Source organism: Astyanax mexicanus, chromosome 16 (genome assembly GCF_023375975.1).
Source record: "Astyanax mexicanus isolate ESR-SI-001 chromosome 16, AstMex3_surface, whole genome shotgun sequence".
Lineage (NCBI taxonomy): Eukaryota > Metazoa > Chordata > Actinopteri > Characiformes > Acestrorhamphidae > Astyanax > Astyanax mexicanus.
In genome coordinates, this window is record NC_064423.1 from 33,599,412 (window position 1) to 33,612,547 (window position 13,136).

Consider the following 13,136-nt stretch of genomic DNA (forward strand, 5'->3'; position numbering starts at 1 on the left):
GTATGCATTTTTCATATATTGCCATATCATATATTGGTTGAAAAACTGGTTGCTATTTTTCTGCTGAACAGGTAATCACTGAGCTTCAGTAAGATTACTAACCATAGCTAGGTAATTTTACCACCACCACTAGCGTAGTAGAGATGGGTATTTTGGACACAGAAATTTATATCAGTTTAATAATTTATACCATCATCAGTTACAGAGTAAGACTTGCCGTCGCTTGCCACTCAGTCAGTCTAGCAACCTGCACAAGTTTGGCGTCAGAGGAGGAGCGGATGGGGCAAAAAACTCTCTCCAGTGTTTGGAAAAAAACTGCTACACCAACATTATACTATTATATATGGGTGTGAGTCACGACCAATCTACCACAGCATGCAAATGGAGATAATGGCTGCAGAGAGGAGGAAGGTGGTTGAAGCTCATTAAACAGCTGCAGATATTTTTCGGAGTCATATTTGTGCCATCTCAGCACTAAAAACTAAAATACAACATAAACCAAATATAACCAATATATTCTGGCAAAGCAGCATTATTATGCAACTTTTTGACATTTTAGCACTCACTCTCAACCAATCACATTATGGGTCTGAAACTAACTGGGGTATCATTAAACCTAAAGGTCTACAAAATCTTCTCTTGAAGTAAACACAGTGAATCTCTGGAGAAGAGAATACCCACTAAAGAATGTGTTCTGGGTTTCTTAGACATGGGCTAGACATGAGCAACTATGTAAAACAAGAGTTTAGAAATATTTGGAATTTTTTACTAACGATTGTGTCAATTTCTTTAACACAGAACAATATCTTACGTTTCAGTATAAAACATATACATTTTAAAGCTTTTTTAAACTAGTATTTTTTTAGCAAAATACTTTATACTTCATTCTTTAAGTAGCTCCATTCATCTCTGTTCATTGAGGGCTCTCTGGTGATTTGCAGTCATTTTCTGATATGATGTTAAAGACAGAAAGTGGAAGGGCTCTCCAAAAACTGGCTTTGAACAAATGTAATTCATTACTTACATACTTCTTTATGGAACCAAAAGTGGCTCTTTTATGGCAGTGTTTAAAGAAGCATTTGAAGTATCTTTATTTTAAGAGCGTACCCTTCATCTTACACTTGACATCATAGTCAATAGAGTCTGGTTTTGAGACGACCTTACCTTTGATGCTGCTTCTTTCTTCAGGTTCTTCTGCATGACATGGAACTCGTACTCTGCTCGTGGGTGGTTCTGGAGAAGAGAGGAGGTTTACATTTTAAAGAGTCAATGGGGCCTTTTTATGATTCTGTGCACCACTTAATACCCAGCTGTTTGAAAGGAGTGACTGGTAAAAGAGCCATATGCAGTGCAGTGAAGTCAAGTCAAGTGAAGTGCATGGAGACAAGACCAAAAGGCAGTTTTTTTTTTTTTTGTGAGAAGCACTGCGTTAGTACCTGGCAAGCATGTAGAATAGAGTGTACAGCCTTTAAAAACCAGCAGCTTCTTGTGGTGCTTTCTTTTTTCTCTGTGCTTTAGCTAGTTGACCCTAGCTAGCGGTGCAGCAGTGCTCTGAGTGACAGATGGTGAAAAAGTGAGCAGCTTTATGACCTGCAGGGCAGGCACAGGAGAGGGCAGGAGTCCTCCAGACCCCCACGCAGAGCAGCTGATGCTTTAGAGAGAAGTAAAAAAGTTCAAAGATGCTCAGAGATGTGCAGTGTGGAGGATTTGGCAACCTTTTCACCGGGAGAAAATGCCAAAGTCCACAGCAAGAGTGTGAGAGAAGATGGTAGCTGGCTGTTTACATAGTTACAAAGTTACTGATGGCCTGTTAGAGTTAAGAGTAGAGCTGGCAGATGTGTCAGTAGCATTAATCATAAATCAATAAATCAATAAAGTTCAAACCTTAAGTTCCTCCTGTACAAAAACACCAACAGAAGAAATCAGTAAGATAACAGATGATTTAATTTCTCACACTGAAAGAGCTTCAGGATAAAATCAATAACTGTGAGAAATATCCCACAGATAACTGAATTACACCGGCGTCCTCGGCCTCTATCTTAATGGACTATCTTAAGTGTGAAACGAACCTCCTCGTCTTCAAAGCCGGTCAGGTCCCAGATGTAATTGAGCCTCATCTGCCTCCTCTTCCAGTGCTCCATGAACATAGTGGCTGCAGGACACAGTAAATCACAGTAAAAAAAGTTCAGTTCATAGCAAGGAGACAAAAGGCTCTTACAAAAATCTACTCTTACTCCATTAAGTATTGATCTCCTACAGCAGGGGGTGATTAGTGTGTTAATTAAGCCACAAATGCACAGGAAGCTGCTGAGTGTCTCAATATCTCATTAAGTTCTCACAACGGGAGCCGACATGTCTCATGCTGACCACTCCAGGCCTAATACTCACACAGTTGAGCCAAAATTCTGGGACAGGGATGGGGACATTTTTTGGGATATTATTTGAATTTTAGACTGGAGGCAAATGGTACAAACTGCATGAGTTGCTCAGTTGGCCCAGTGTTTGAGTTCTCCTCCATGTTGCTTCCATTGGCCTGACTAAACAGGATGGGATTATAGATACAACACACTTGGGATGGGAATATAACATTTAAGATCCTGATATGGGGCGGTTAGTGATTGTCGAAAGGATCAAATCTTCCAAAGCAAGAGAAAAGTCATGATTTTGAGTAAAAATTATACTTATTTGTAATACTATGGCAAAATATTTGGTAGCACCTGAACAATGAAGGGCAGTTGTCATAAGGCTGTTAGACCTACATTTTACACATTTCTAAAGGCTCATTCCGAAAATGCCATGCTATTATTCCAACAAACGTATATTTTTTATTTTTTAAAGATGAATATTGTAACTAGAGAAACTATATGACCTCAAATCCACATCATAGAACAATTAATGAATGCCCAACACAGCATTTTTCTTCAGTACATGCTGCTTTAGTCGCTCAGTTGGCTCAGTGTTTGAGAAATAAAAGCAACAACAAGAAGAACTCAGACTGGACGGGTGGAGTCATGTGACTACAACATGACAGTATGTTTTTAAGAGGACAGTAAACACACACACACACTTAGTGGGGGAAAAACACACAATATAACTAATTTGGGTGAGGTAAATTTAGTTATGGGTTCTAAATGAGGGTTTTTATATATTTTTTAATGAACTGCTTAGTCCTAGTAGCTCATTCTGCATCAGAAAAAGAACAATTAATTGATCATTAAAAGCACAATACATATTCAACTTCCACATACAACTGTAAGTTTTTAAGCATCAGTCAAACCTGTCTTTTGGATGACTATAAGTAATGGTAATTATCAGGCACACTCCAGTGATTTAGATCAGCTGGCAGGTACTGAAAGTTTTTACTGAACTCTAATCTGCTGCTTTATCTACTATTACTCCATTTAGTATTGATCTCCTACAGCAGTGGGTGATTAGTGCGTTAATTAAGCCGCTAATGCACAGGAAACTGCTGAGTGTCTCAATATCTCATTAAGTTCTCACGATGGGAGCCGACATGTCTCACACCCTCCGACCTCTCTAAAACAAATTCTCACAGTTGAGCCAAAACTGAGCGACAGGGATGGTTTATTTGCATTTTGTAAAGTGAGCACTGAGGTCAGCGTTTCAAGCTGGAGCCAAAATAGTCGGCTTTTTAAGAAGCTCAGCGTTTGAGTAAGGGATAAGCTGTGGATTTGGGAGCGAGGGGGATTTAGGTGTGCCAGAAACTCAGAGGAAGTGGGTAAAAAAAAGGCAGCGAGAGAGACAGGGAGGGAGGGAGGGAGGGACTGAACGTAGATCCAGAGTGACAGAGGAATGGAAAGAATAGTACAAACTCATCCCTGCTGAAGTAAGAGTACCATCACTGCATTGATAGATCACATATTAAGTTACTCAGGTAATTTAAGATTTAAGATTATTTCCTAAAAAAAAGCTCTGTTTGGTTATTCAATGAACCTAGACCTAGGCATGATGGGTACATCACTTTAGCCGCCTCTCTTCTCAACCTGATGCTCCATCACTCTGGAACGGGGTAAATCTGGACTCATCAATCTTTATGCTCTCTAGCAAACTGAAGTTGTTTTTGTTGGTTAGCCTCACTGATTAGTGTTTTTCTTAAGGTTAAACAGCTGTTTAAGTCCCAATATCATTGCTTCCCTTCACATTATGTTTCTGGAAAAGCTCTTACTTTCACTATTAAACATATCCCTAGTTCTAGTGTTGTTTTTCTACCATTTAATTTCACCAATCATTTAATTGACTGCTGATCAACATCATTATTTTTATTTTTTTTAGATCACATTCCTTCCTTGAAGATAATGTGTCCCCCCAGTGTCTCCATCTACTTTTTAATAATGCTTAGACATTTTCTCTGTTGGATGCATGCCAGTAATTTGACCCTTCTGAAACAAATTAATATCTTTCCAAGACCACAGGTTGTTTAACAAATGAGAAGCTATTCACTGCATCAGCTTGAGTTAAATAACTTGCTGCCACTCATTTAGTTATTATGCAATGGAAGGCTCTTACCCATTTCCGTAGTTAAATCTAGGTGCTGGCCTTTTTTGGCAATGTATATACTGTAATGGGAATTTCCTATAAATAAATGTATGATTATGCCCATATTTGGCACTGTGTGTGTAACCTAGATTTTATGTAATATAAATATTACAGATAACATGAATATTACATATAACATTTTTTCAAATTTTACTAGAAGCAATATTAATATTTGAATTTTTAAATCTAAAACCATGTAATTCAGAGGATCCAGTGATAGATAGTAGAAAAATGTACAATGCCAAATATGGGCAATAACCACATGACTCCAATTACAAAATGACAACATGATTTCAGTGGTATATTACTGAATAAACATATAATGAACTATTTAATTTCACTATTTATTTCAGGCTGACTGTGGTGGTCTGCACAGTGTGAGGTTATTTGGCACAATGCAGTGGAGTGGGAGTTTGACCTTTACTCAGCAACTCAGCTGTACGTCATCAGTAGAACTGTGTGGGGAATCAACAGGCTGTAACTGTGTACACTCACCACAGGATTCTTAACCTAGGAAAGTGGTGACACTTAATGATTTGAATTTGTGTATTATTTTGGATGCGATTCATATAATATGTTTTATATTATCACTTTAAAGATACAAATAATTAAAAGTTTGCCATGCACAAGCATGAAGCTAACATTGCACCCTAACATAATGCTGCACAGAAATTCTGACCAGTTAAGGGGGAATGGAAAATTCCAATAAAAACCTAGAGAAATATTATACTGATGTTATGTGTTGAGATGGTTAAAATAACAGAGGCACGGCTGGCAAAGAAATCACTTTCTGTGTTGTTTTAGCAACTGCGCAAGCATTTCACAACAACATTTAACATATTTTCAAAAGGCTTATTATTTCAATAAATGCCGCTTCTGTCTATTTTAATGTCACCTCATCCCAGCAAGGTATATAAGATATCATTTTTTAAATCACTGTCCAAAAAAAAAATAATATGCATCTCCAAAACAGCAACTTTACAGCAGATAATGAAAGTCAATGTGAAAACAGATTTGATCATTTTGGAGCATTTATATTGGTCCATTCATCAAGAAATGTTGACACAGTGTATAAAAGGGGACAGTTTGTGTGTTCAAATTATGTAGTAAACTAAAAATGATCAATCATGAAGAAACTTGTTTTTAATGTGACAGCAATGATATGCAAACAGGTGCCTGTTGGAATACGTCTTTATAAATGTAAAGAATGTTATTTTTTTATCTGATGAAAATGGGCATCAGTTGATTGATAGGACACAGACAATGTCCATTACATGTTCTCCAATGGAAAAAAACTCCACAGAGATAATAAAGAGCAGTTCAGAAAGCTGCCTACCCCAGAGCGCCATGAATATGGAGAAGAAGACGGTGGCAGTGTTGTCGAACAGGTGGCTAGCCCTGGCAGTGCCACAGGCTTCGGTCAGTTTCCAGTAGCTGCAGGCGCGGTCGCACAGCGGGCACATGGTGATGTTATTCCTCTCATCACAGATCTCCATACTGAGCATGTGGGAGAGAACGCAGGAGATCAGCACCACGCTATCACTTCACTGAGTGTTAAATGTTCTTTTAGCCATAAACCTGGTGTCTGTCCCAGCTGACCTAAATCAGAAATGAAGAAAGCTACAGTATTTAATACAATGACATTCAGTTAAGGTGGAAAAAAACATTTTAGAACAACATTTGATTCCCTTAAACTGAAGAGATATTTCAGGCCATTATTTGTCAAAAAGAGTATGAGGCTGTGCAATGCAAAAGCTTGAGGAAGACTATAACAAACGTAAGGCTCTAAATTAACAGTAACTCTTGCTTTTCATGAAAAGGGAACCAAAAGTAGGTTTGTGGCATCACTTAGATAAAACTTTGCTGTCATTTTTTGCAGGATTTTTCCCCATTTTGACCCCAATTTGGTAATTTTCAGTTCCAACTCTTTCCAGCTAGGACTTCCTTCTATTACACAATGCAACTCAAACACATCTTTGAGTAAAACCCAAGGTAATATGCTTTATTTTTCTCCAAATTCTATAATTCCTATTTTTTTGTACACATTCATATTCTGGGCATCACAGAAATCTTAAGGTCCTATTTAAAGTGAGAAACTAATTAACTGTTATTTTATGTCAGCTAACAGATGCCTACACTGACTACCATTGCACTGTTAAGCATGGTGGTGGTAGCACTGTGCTCTGGGGTTTTGCTGCCAGGAAACCAACTAATTTAATCAAGGTGCAAACTGAAGCCAACTTTTTGTGTGCTTTATATATATATACACTTTTCAATTTGTTTAGAACATTAAAAATGTATATTGTAAATCCTTGGCGGTTTGACCTCAAATTAATGTCACGGTTGTTCTATTTAAACCTATTATGATTAAAATAGCACAGTTAAAAGACTGACATTCCATTGTACTTAATGCCATCTCTTATAAATGAAACCAGCAATTTACTCAGTCATGAAACACCTTCAGTATGTGACCTAGTTTTTTATTGCCAAAAGTCAGTCACTTACAGCGCCTGTAAAATGTTTGGACACGCCTGCTTACTATTTTCTCTGGTTTGGAGTAATAGTGATGGAATCAAAAGTATGAAACGGCACAGAATTAAAGAGAGAGAAAGAGAGAGCGAGAGAGAGACTAAAGGTCTATAGAGGGACGGAGAACAGCTCCACCTAATTTGCTCAAAGGCATTTAATTTTAAGTTAATTTAGAATACATATTGACTGAATTAACAGGACAGCAGAAACTTAAATACTGTGTTAACTTTGCTATGGTAATTAGATAGTATCACTGTTTTTGGTGGTTGGGTGGAGTATTGCCATTTGGCCAGAGGACATCTGTAATCCGACTTTTTGGATGAAAATAAGTTGATGTCGGTCTCGGTGTGAACTAAAGAGGTACTGTAGGCATGGTGTAATGACGTAGCACTGTCACAAAAACAGTTCAATAAACGGAATGTTCATTTACTCAAAGTACAAAGCACACACCCAGACATTAAATTCCAATGGAATTTACACCATCTACAAAGGGGTTTTCTGAGTGCGTCAGTAACACCGTTATTAGGTTGAGGACTGAGAATGTTTGTGGACACCTTTTCTAATGAAGGAATTCAGCTACTTTAGGTTGCACCCATTGCTGCTGACAGAGATGTACAATGCATACACACTGCTTGTCTAGTCTCTAGAGTATGCCAATAGATCAAGACCATGAACCTACTGCCACTGATACTAATGGCTACAGAGGGGTAAAAAGGGTATAAAGCTCCAACATTAAGCTGTAGAGCAGTGAAACTGTGTTCTCTGAAATGATGGCTGGAGCTTCATCCATTAAAACAGGAAAAGTATGCCTTGCGTGGCTTAAAACAGGCAAAAGGCATGTACTAATTATTTTAATTGATCATGGGAGTGTTTTGGGGCGTAACGAGAAATAAATGATTGGAAATAAAACAATCAGTGTGTCACAACACTTGCCATTGTCATTAAGAGCCAGGTAAGCTCTGGCTTTGGCAGATTGGTATTTTACCGGTGCAATTCTTCTGGGAGTCTTAGCAGAGGACTCTGATCTGCGTGTTAACACTGTGAAGTGCGTAAGCAGCTAATTTAAGGAAACTATGTTTTTTTAGTTTCTATTCTGTTTATTGTTGATGGGGAAGTTGGGTTTGTGCACTGCTGTGTGTCCTTGTGAGTAACAAGCTGGGGGAATACTCGCATTGGGCACTCGCCTGTGTTGCCATGATTGACGTCTGTCTAGGTTCATTTCAGTTAATGGCGCTCCTGTGTTTTCTGTTGTCTAGATATCAATTCGAGACCACCACGCCTATAAGTGTAGATATATTTACAAGCACTGTTGCTATTTAAACGACACAGGCGCAAGAAAGAGTAATAAAGAGCCTATTATCTGTTTATTTTTTTCTATTTATGCTACCAAAAACCAACCTGGATACAATATAGATCTAGAGTAAAAATCTGATTTTATGTGGTTTCTCACTGTCTAGACCATAAAAAATTGAAACAATTTAGCTTAGATTTAGCTCATGATACATCTATCTGATATTTGATCAATCACAAGAGAATTCTGTACAATATTGCACAACATCTGTGTTACTGAAGAGGATAAAATACTTCTAAATAAACAAATACCAGGAATTATGGATTTATTGGTTTTCAGATTTATCAGATTCACAGAATTTCACTAAAACCTTTGTTTCAGTAAAATATTGATATTTGATGGAAGGTATAGATAATAAATTGAAAACAAAAACTATATGATACATCATATTAGCAATATTGTATCACACCCATAGTTTAGATATCCCCAAAAAATGAATTAGGGCTGGTAGTATGAACATAGCCCCAGTTTTCTTCCCCAAGAAATAGTAGTAATGTCAATGTGAGCTCATTACATTCTATCTTGGGTACTTTTGGGCTGTACAAACTTTTACACAGTGATTCATCTACTCCCAGCTGCACATCTAAGCAATCCTCAGAACAAGCACAAAAAATAAAGAATAATAAAAGTTGGCCACAATAGATCTAAAACTCCAGACCCCCCCTGAGCTCTTTAAATCTTTCTGACAATATAATGGTAGAATCCTGCAGTACAGGAATCGCTTACAACTGAACTGGAAGCTTTAGAGACTAGAGAACAGTGGGGCTTGTGCTTTGTCTGTGTTTGAATGCCAGCTGCAGCTATTCACACATACCCAGTCTGTCTTCTGCTTCAGCATAAGGGTAAGTGCACTTCAAGAGCGGTATGAATTCAATGCTATGCAGAGAACTGCCATTATAGACTACATTAGAGTCCATTATGACTGCAGACAACCTTACAATTTCATCGCAACTTTTGTCTATCTAATTACGACGCGCTTTGAAAAGCATCACAAGTTCTGACCGCTGGCTGTTAGGCTGGTGAATCAGGGATGTTCCACCTGAACGATCATTAACTTATCTATATAAAACACTTTGTTGTCAAGTTCTCTGCTTCTTTAAAGATGCATCTAGTTCAATCTTAAGGGCACTTTGCAGTTAAGTGTTACTGAGACTGACTTCTGATTAGCTTGAGACTCTAAGAAATGCAAAGCATCAACTTCAGCCACAGCATGATGTTACACAGGCCTATCAGGTGGTTAGAAAGTTGTTGTTGCCATGCCTTGTGCCTACTGACCTGCTAGCCACCCAGTCTCCAGACCTGCCAGCCTCTATGCCGGCTGCTTATGCTCCTGACCAGTGTGTCTCTGTGCCAGCTGCCTAGTCCCTTAACTCCTTAAGTCCTGTAACTATCTCTACTGAAATACAGTCTTCTAATTTGTCAGTCCTTATGCTGGCAGTACAGTTATCTAACCAGTCACTCTTTATGCCAAGCAGCAAGTCTCTATGCCAGCTGCCTAGTATACTGACCTGCCAGCCCCTAAGGCACCTGACTTGTTTACTGACCTGCCTGCCTATATGCTAGCTGCCTGGTCTACTGAAGTCTACAGTTACCTGACCTGTCACTCTTTATGGCAAACAGCAAATCTCCTGCTTTGTCTTCTGACCTGCCAGCCTCTATGCCAGCTGCTTTGTCTACTTACCTGCCAGCCTCTGAGCCAGCTGCCCAGTCTACTGACCTGCCAGCCTCTATGCCAGCTGCCTAGTCTACTGACCTGCCAGCCTCTAAGCAAGCTGCTTAGTCGACTGACCTGCCAGCTTCTAAGCCAGCTGCCTAGTCTACTGACCTGTCAGCCTTTAAGCAAGCTGCCTAGTTTACTGACATGACAGCCTCTATGCTAGCTGCCTATTCTACTGTAGTCTACAATTATCTGACCTGTCACTCCTTCTGCCACAAGTCTCCTGCTCTGCCAGCCTGTATACCAGCAGCTTTGTCTCCTGACCTGCCAGCCTCTAAGCCTACAATTATCTAACCTGTCACTTGTGCCAATCAGCATGTCTCCTGCTCTGCCAGTGTCTATACCAGCTGCTTTGTTTACTGACCTGCCAGCCTCTATACCAGCTGCCTAGTCCACTAACCTGCCATCCTCTATGCCAGCTGCCTAGTCTACTGACCTGCCAGCCTCTATGCCAGACTCGAAGTCTCTGGACTGTTGGCCTTCATGCTGGTTTTCTAGTCTCCTGACCTGCTGGCCATCCTGTCTCCTGGCCTGCCAGCCCCTGGGCCATGCAGTTAACTGACCTGTTTATCTCCTGACCTACCTGCTGTTTGGTTTTCTGACCTGGTGGCTGGTCCTGGCTCTTGACCTGCCACCGCTTTTTCCAGCTTTTTCTAGTCTCTTGCTCTACTAGCTATCAAGTTGCTTGACCTGCAAGGCCTTAATTTTACCAAATGTTTATTTTTTTAAATAAACTTTAGAATTCTTTTAGCCCTAAATAGGCAAGGCAAGTGTCCCTGCTACCCCTGAATATCTTCTGAACAACTTGACCTCAGAGAATAAAAAGGACTTTGTTGAGTACGCACTTCTGAAAGTACTGTCAGACTAGGCTGGAGTTGTGTAAACTCTTGTAGCTTGGTCCTGCAGCACTCTAGCAGCGCTGTGTCTGGGTTAAGAGGAGCTGTGCTGGATGTCGGGGCTGACCTGGGGATGTTGTCGTCCACGGTGGCACAGCCATACAAGAACACGATGACGCCCACGATCGCTGCTGGGATCAGCATCTGAGTGTACACACCCAGCCAGGCGAAGTACAGACCTACTTTCTCTCCAAAGTACTTCCTGTGTGTGAAATAAGGAAAAAGAGGAGAGAAGATAATCAGAACAGAAAAAAAAGTCTTAAAAATGGTTGGCCCGTGGTTAAAAATCACATTGTGCCCGAATTTTATGTTCTGATTGAAATCCTTAGAAAACTTGGATCTATTTAAAGTTTTTATTTTCTCTCATGTAAAACTTACAAAGGAATATTTATCACGTTTTATGTGCAAGAAAGATAATATATATTTTTTCATCAAAATCAGCAGTACCTGCCATTCTGAATTCTGAATTTTGAATTGTTTTTATCTTTGTTTATTTGTTTAGAGATAACCAGAGCTTTTTATGCAAATGTGTGTACTTTCTGTGCAAATTCCAAACAATAAAACCAAAGTAATAATAAAAGATGTTCACAAATGTTTCTGCAAATTGGCTTATTTCTATCAAACAGACTGTGTAATAAAATGCTTTAACAACATCATTATCCTGCAGAAAATAACATTGCAGTTTAGGTTTTATTGGCAATTTAATGTGTGAAGTAAGTTGTGAACACATTCCTCATTGATATTAATATAGACTACTGATATATAAAAATGATTTATGTTAATTGTTGTTTGTTTTATTATAATTGTTATATATGTTGGCCCACCACAACATAAGAAGCAACATTACAGAACATAAGTGTTGATAAATGAAATCCAATTTAAAAATACCTTCTTGTAAATTTCGAACTATATTAAAAAGTTTGTGACCAAACACCTTTTGTCACCAAACTATCTCATCCCCATCCTGATAAATGCAAAGAAACATGTAAACAGCAGTGCTCAAGTTCCTACCTGATCAGTCCAATGGGCTGGTACTTGTAGAAGATGCTGTAACTCGCCCACTCCTCGTACAAGAGCTGCACAGAAAGTAATGGAACTGAGCTGACATACATCATAAAACAAGTGCAATTAAGCCATTTGTCAGCAAAGCGCAGACGTGCTGTGACTGAACACCCCCACATAATGGGAATTATGAAAAGAAGGCGAAACTGATGGATTCAAAACAACCGCACAAGAAAAAAAGAGTCCTTTGTGAGGAATATAGGCAGTAATGGGCTCGGCGCTGTGAGCCTGGGGGACACAATGATTAGAAATAAATGAAGGAGGATAATAAGTACCCATTCGCTAGTCTTTTAAGCTCAAAAATGCCTTGCTTTGTGCTGGACTCATGAAATTTGTGGTCTGAAAACAAGATTATAGGTTCAGACTATAAAGGTGAATTCTTGGCCTTGTTCAGAACAGGTCACTTCATGGGACTAGTGTCTGGATGGTATAAAATCCCATAATATTTCCATCACTTGCTTTTACACTTTGTAATGCATCAAAAATGCATCTCTGCTTGGTCAGGCTGACATGTGTTTGATGTGTGGGATTAAATATGCATATTTGCTAGTTTTGATTGTTGAAAGCATCTTGTAGAGACGGATGTGTTTACACTGCTACAGAACATGTCTCAAATGCGTCTCAGATCACCTCCTGAGGTGGTTTGAGTGTGTGTAATGGGTGCATTTACACTAGCATTTTTATGTGACTTGTTATCTTGACACAAAACTGATAACTCAACACAAGTATGAAGTAAAAAAGTGTAAACAGGCTCATTAAGCATGTTTACACGCACACAAAAAAATAATAACTTTTCTATATAAATCAGGCAATAATCTGATTTCTACTATGCAATCATTCAACATTTTACAGTAACATGTGATGTAAACTTTAAGCTTTCTACTGTGGCTTTTTGTAAATGCAGACCTAATTTACCAGCATTTTTTTTAAATGTTTTCTTATAGTAGGCAATGCCTCCCTTCTTACAGCTTACTTACTATTTTGATGTAAGACAAAAACATTTCTGTCAAATCAGGTTACATTT

General features: G+C 38.8%; 1 protein-coding gene across 3 annotated transcripts in view; it reads right to left on the reverse strand.

The window, feature by feature from the left end:
* ano1a (anoctamin 1, calcium activated chloride channel a) overlaps positions 1-13,136 on the reverse strand; it is a 70,702-nt gene that overhangs the window by 20,259 nt on the left and 37,307 nt on the right. For 2 of the 3 annotated variants that reach the window (XM_022670034.2, XM_022670032.2), the window contains exons 10-15: positions 12,062-12,126; positions 11,118-11,252; positions 5,894-6,054; positions 2,070-2,152; positions 1,885-1,896; positions 1,165-1,233 (exon numbers count right to left, since the gene is read on the reverse strand). In XM_022670034.2, the coding sequence (XP_022525755.2) occupies positions 1,165-1,233; positions 1,885-1,896; positions 2,070-2,152; positions 5,894-6,054; positions 11,118-11,252; positions 12,062-12,126 (525 nt within the window). The remainder of the gene's footprint in view (positions 1-1,164; positions 1,234-1,884; positions 1,897-2,069; positions 2,153-5,893; positions 6,055-11,117; positions 11,253-12,061; positions 12,127-13,136) is intronic. The other variant, XM_022670033.2, reaches the window with a different exon arrangement.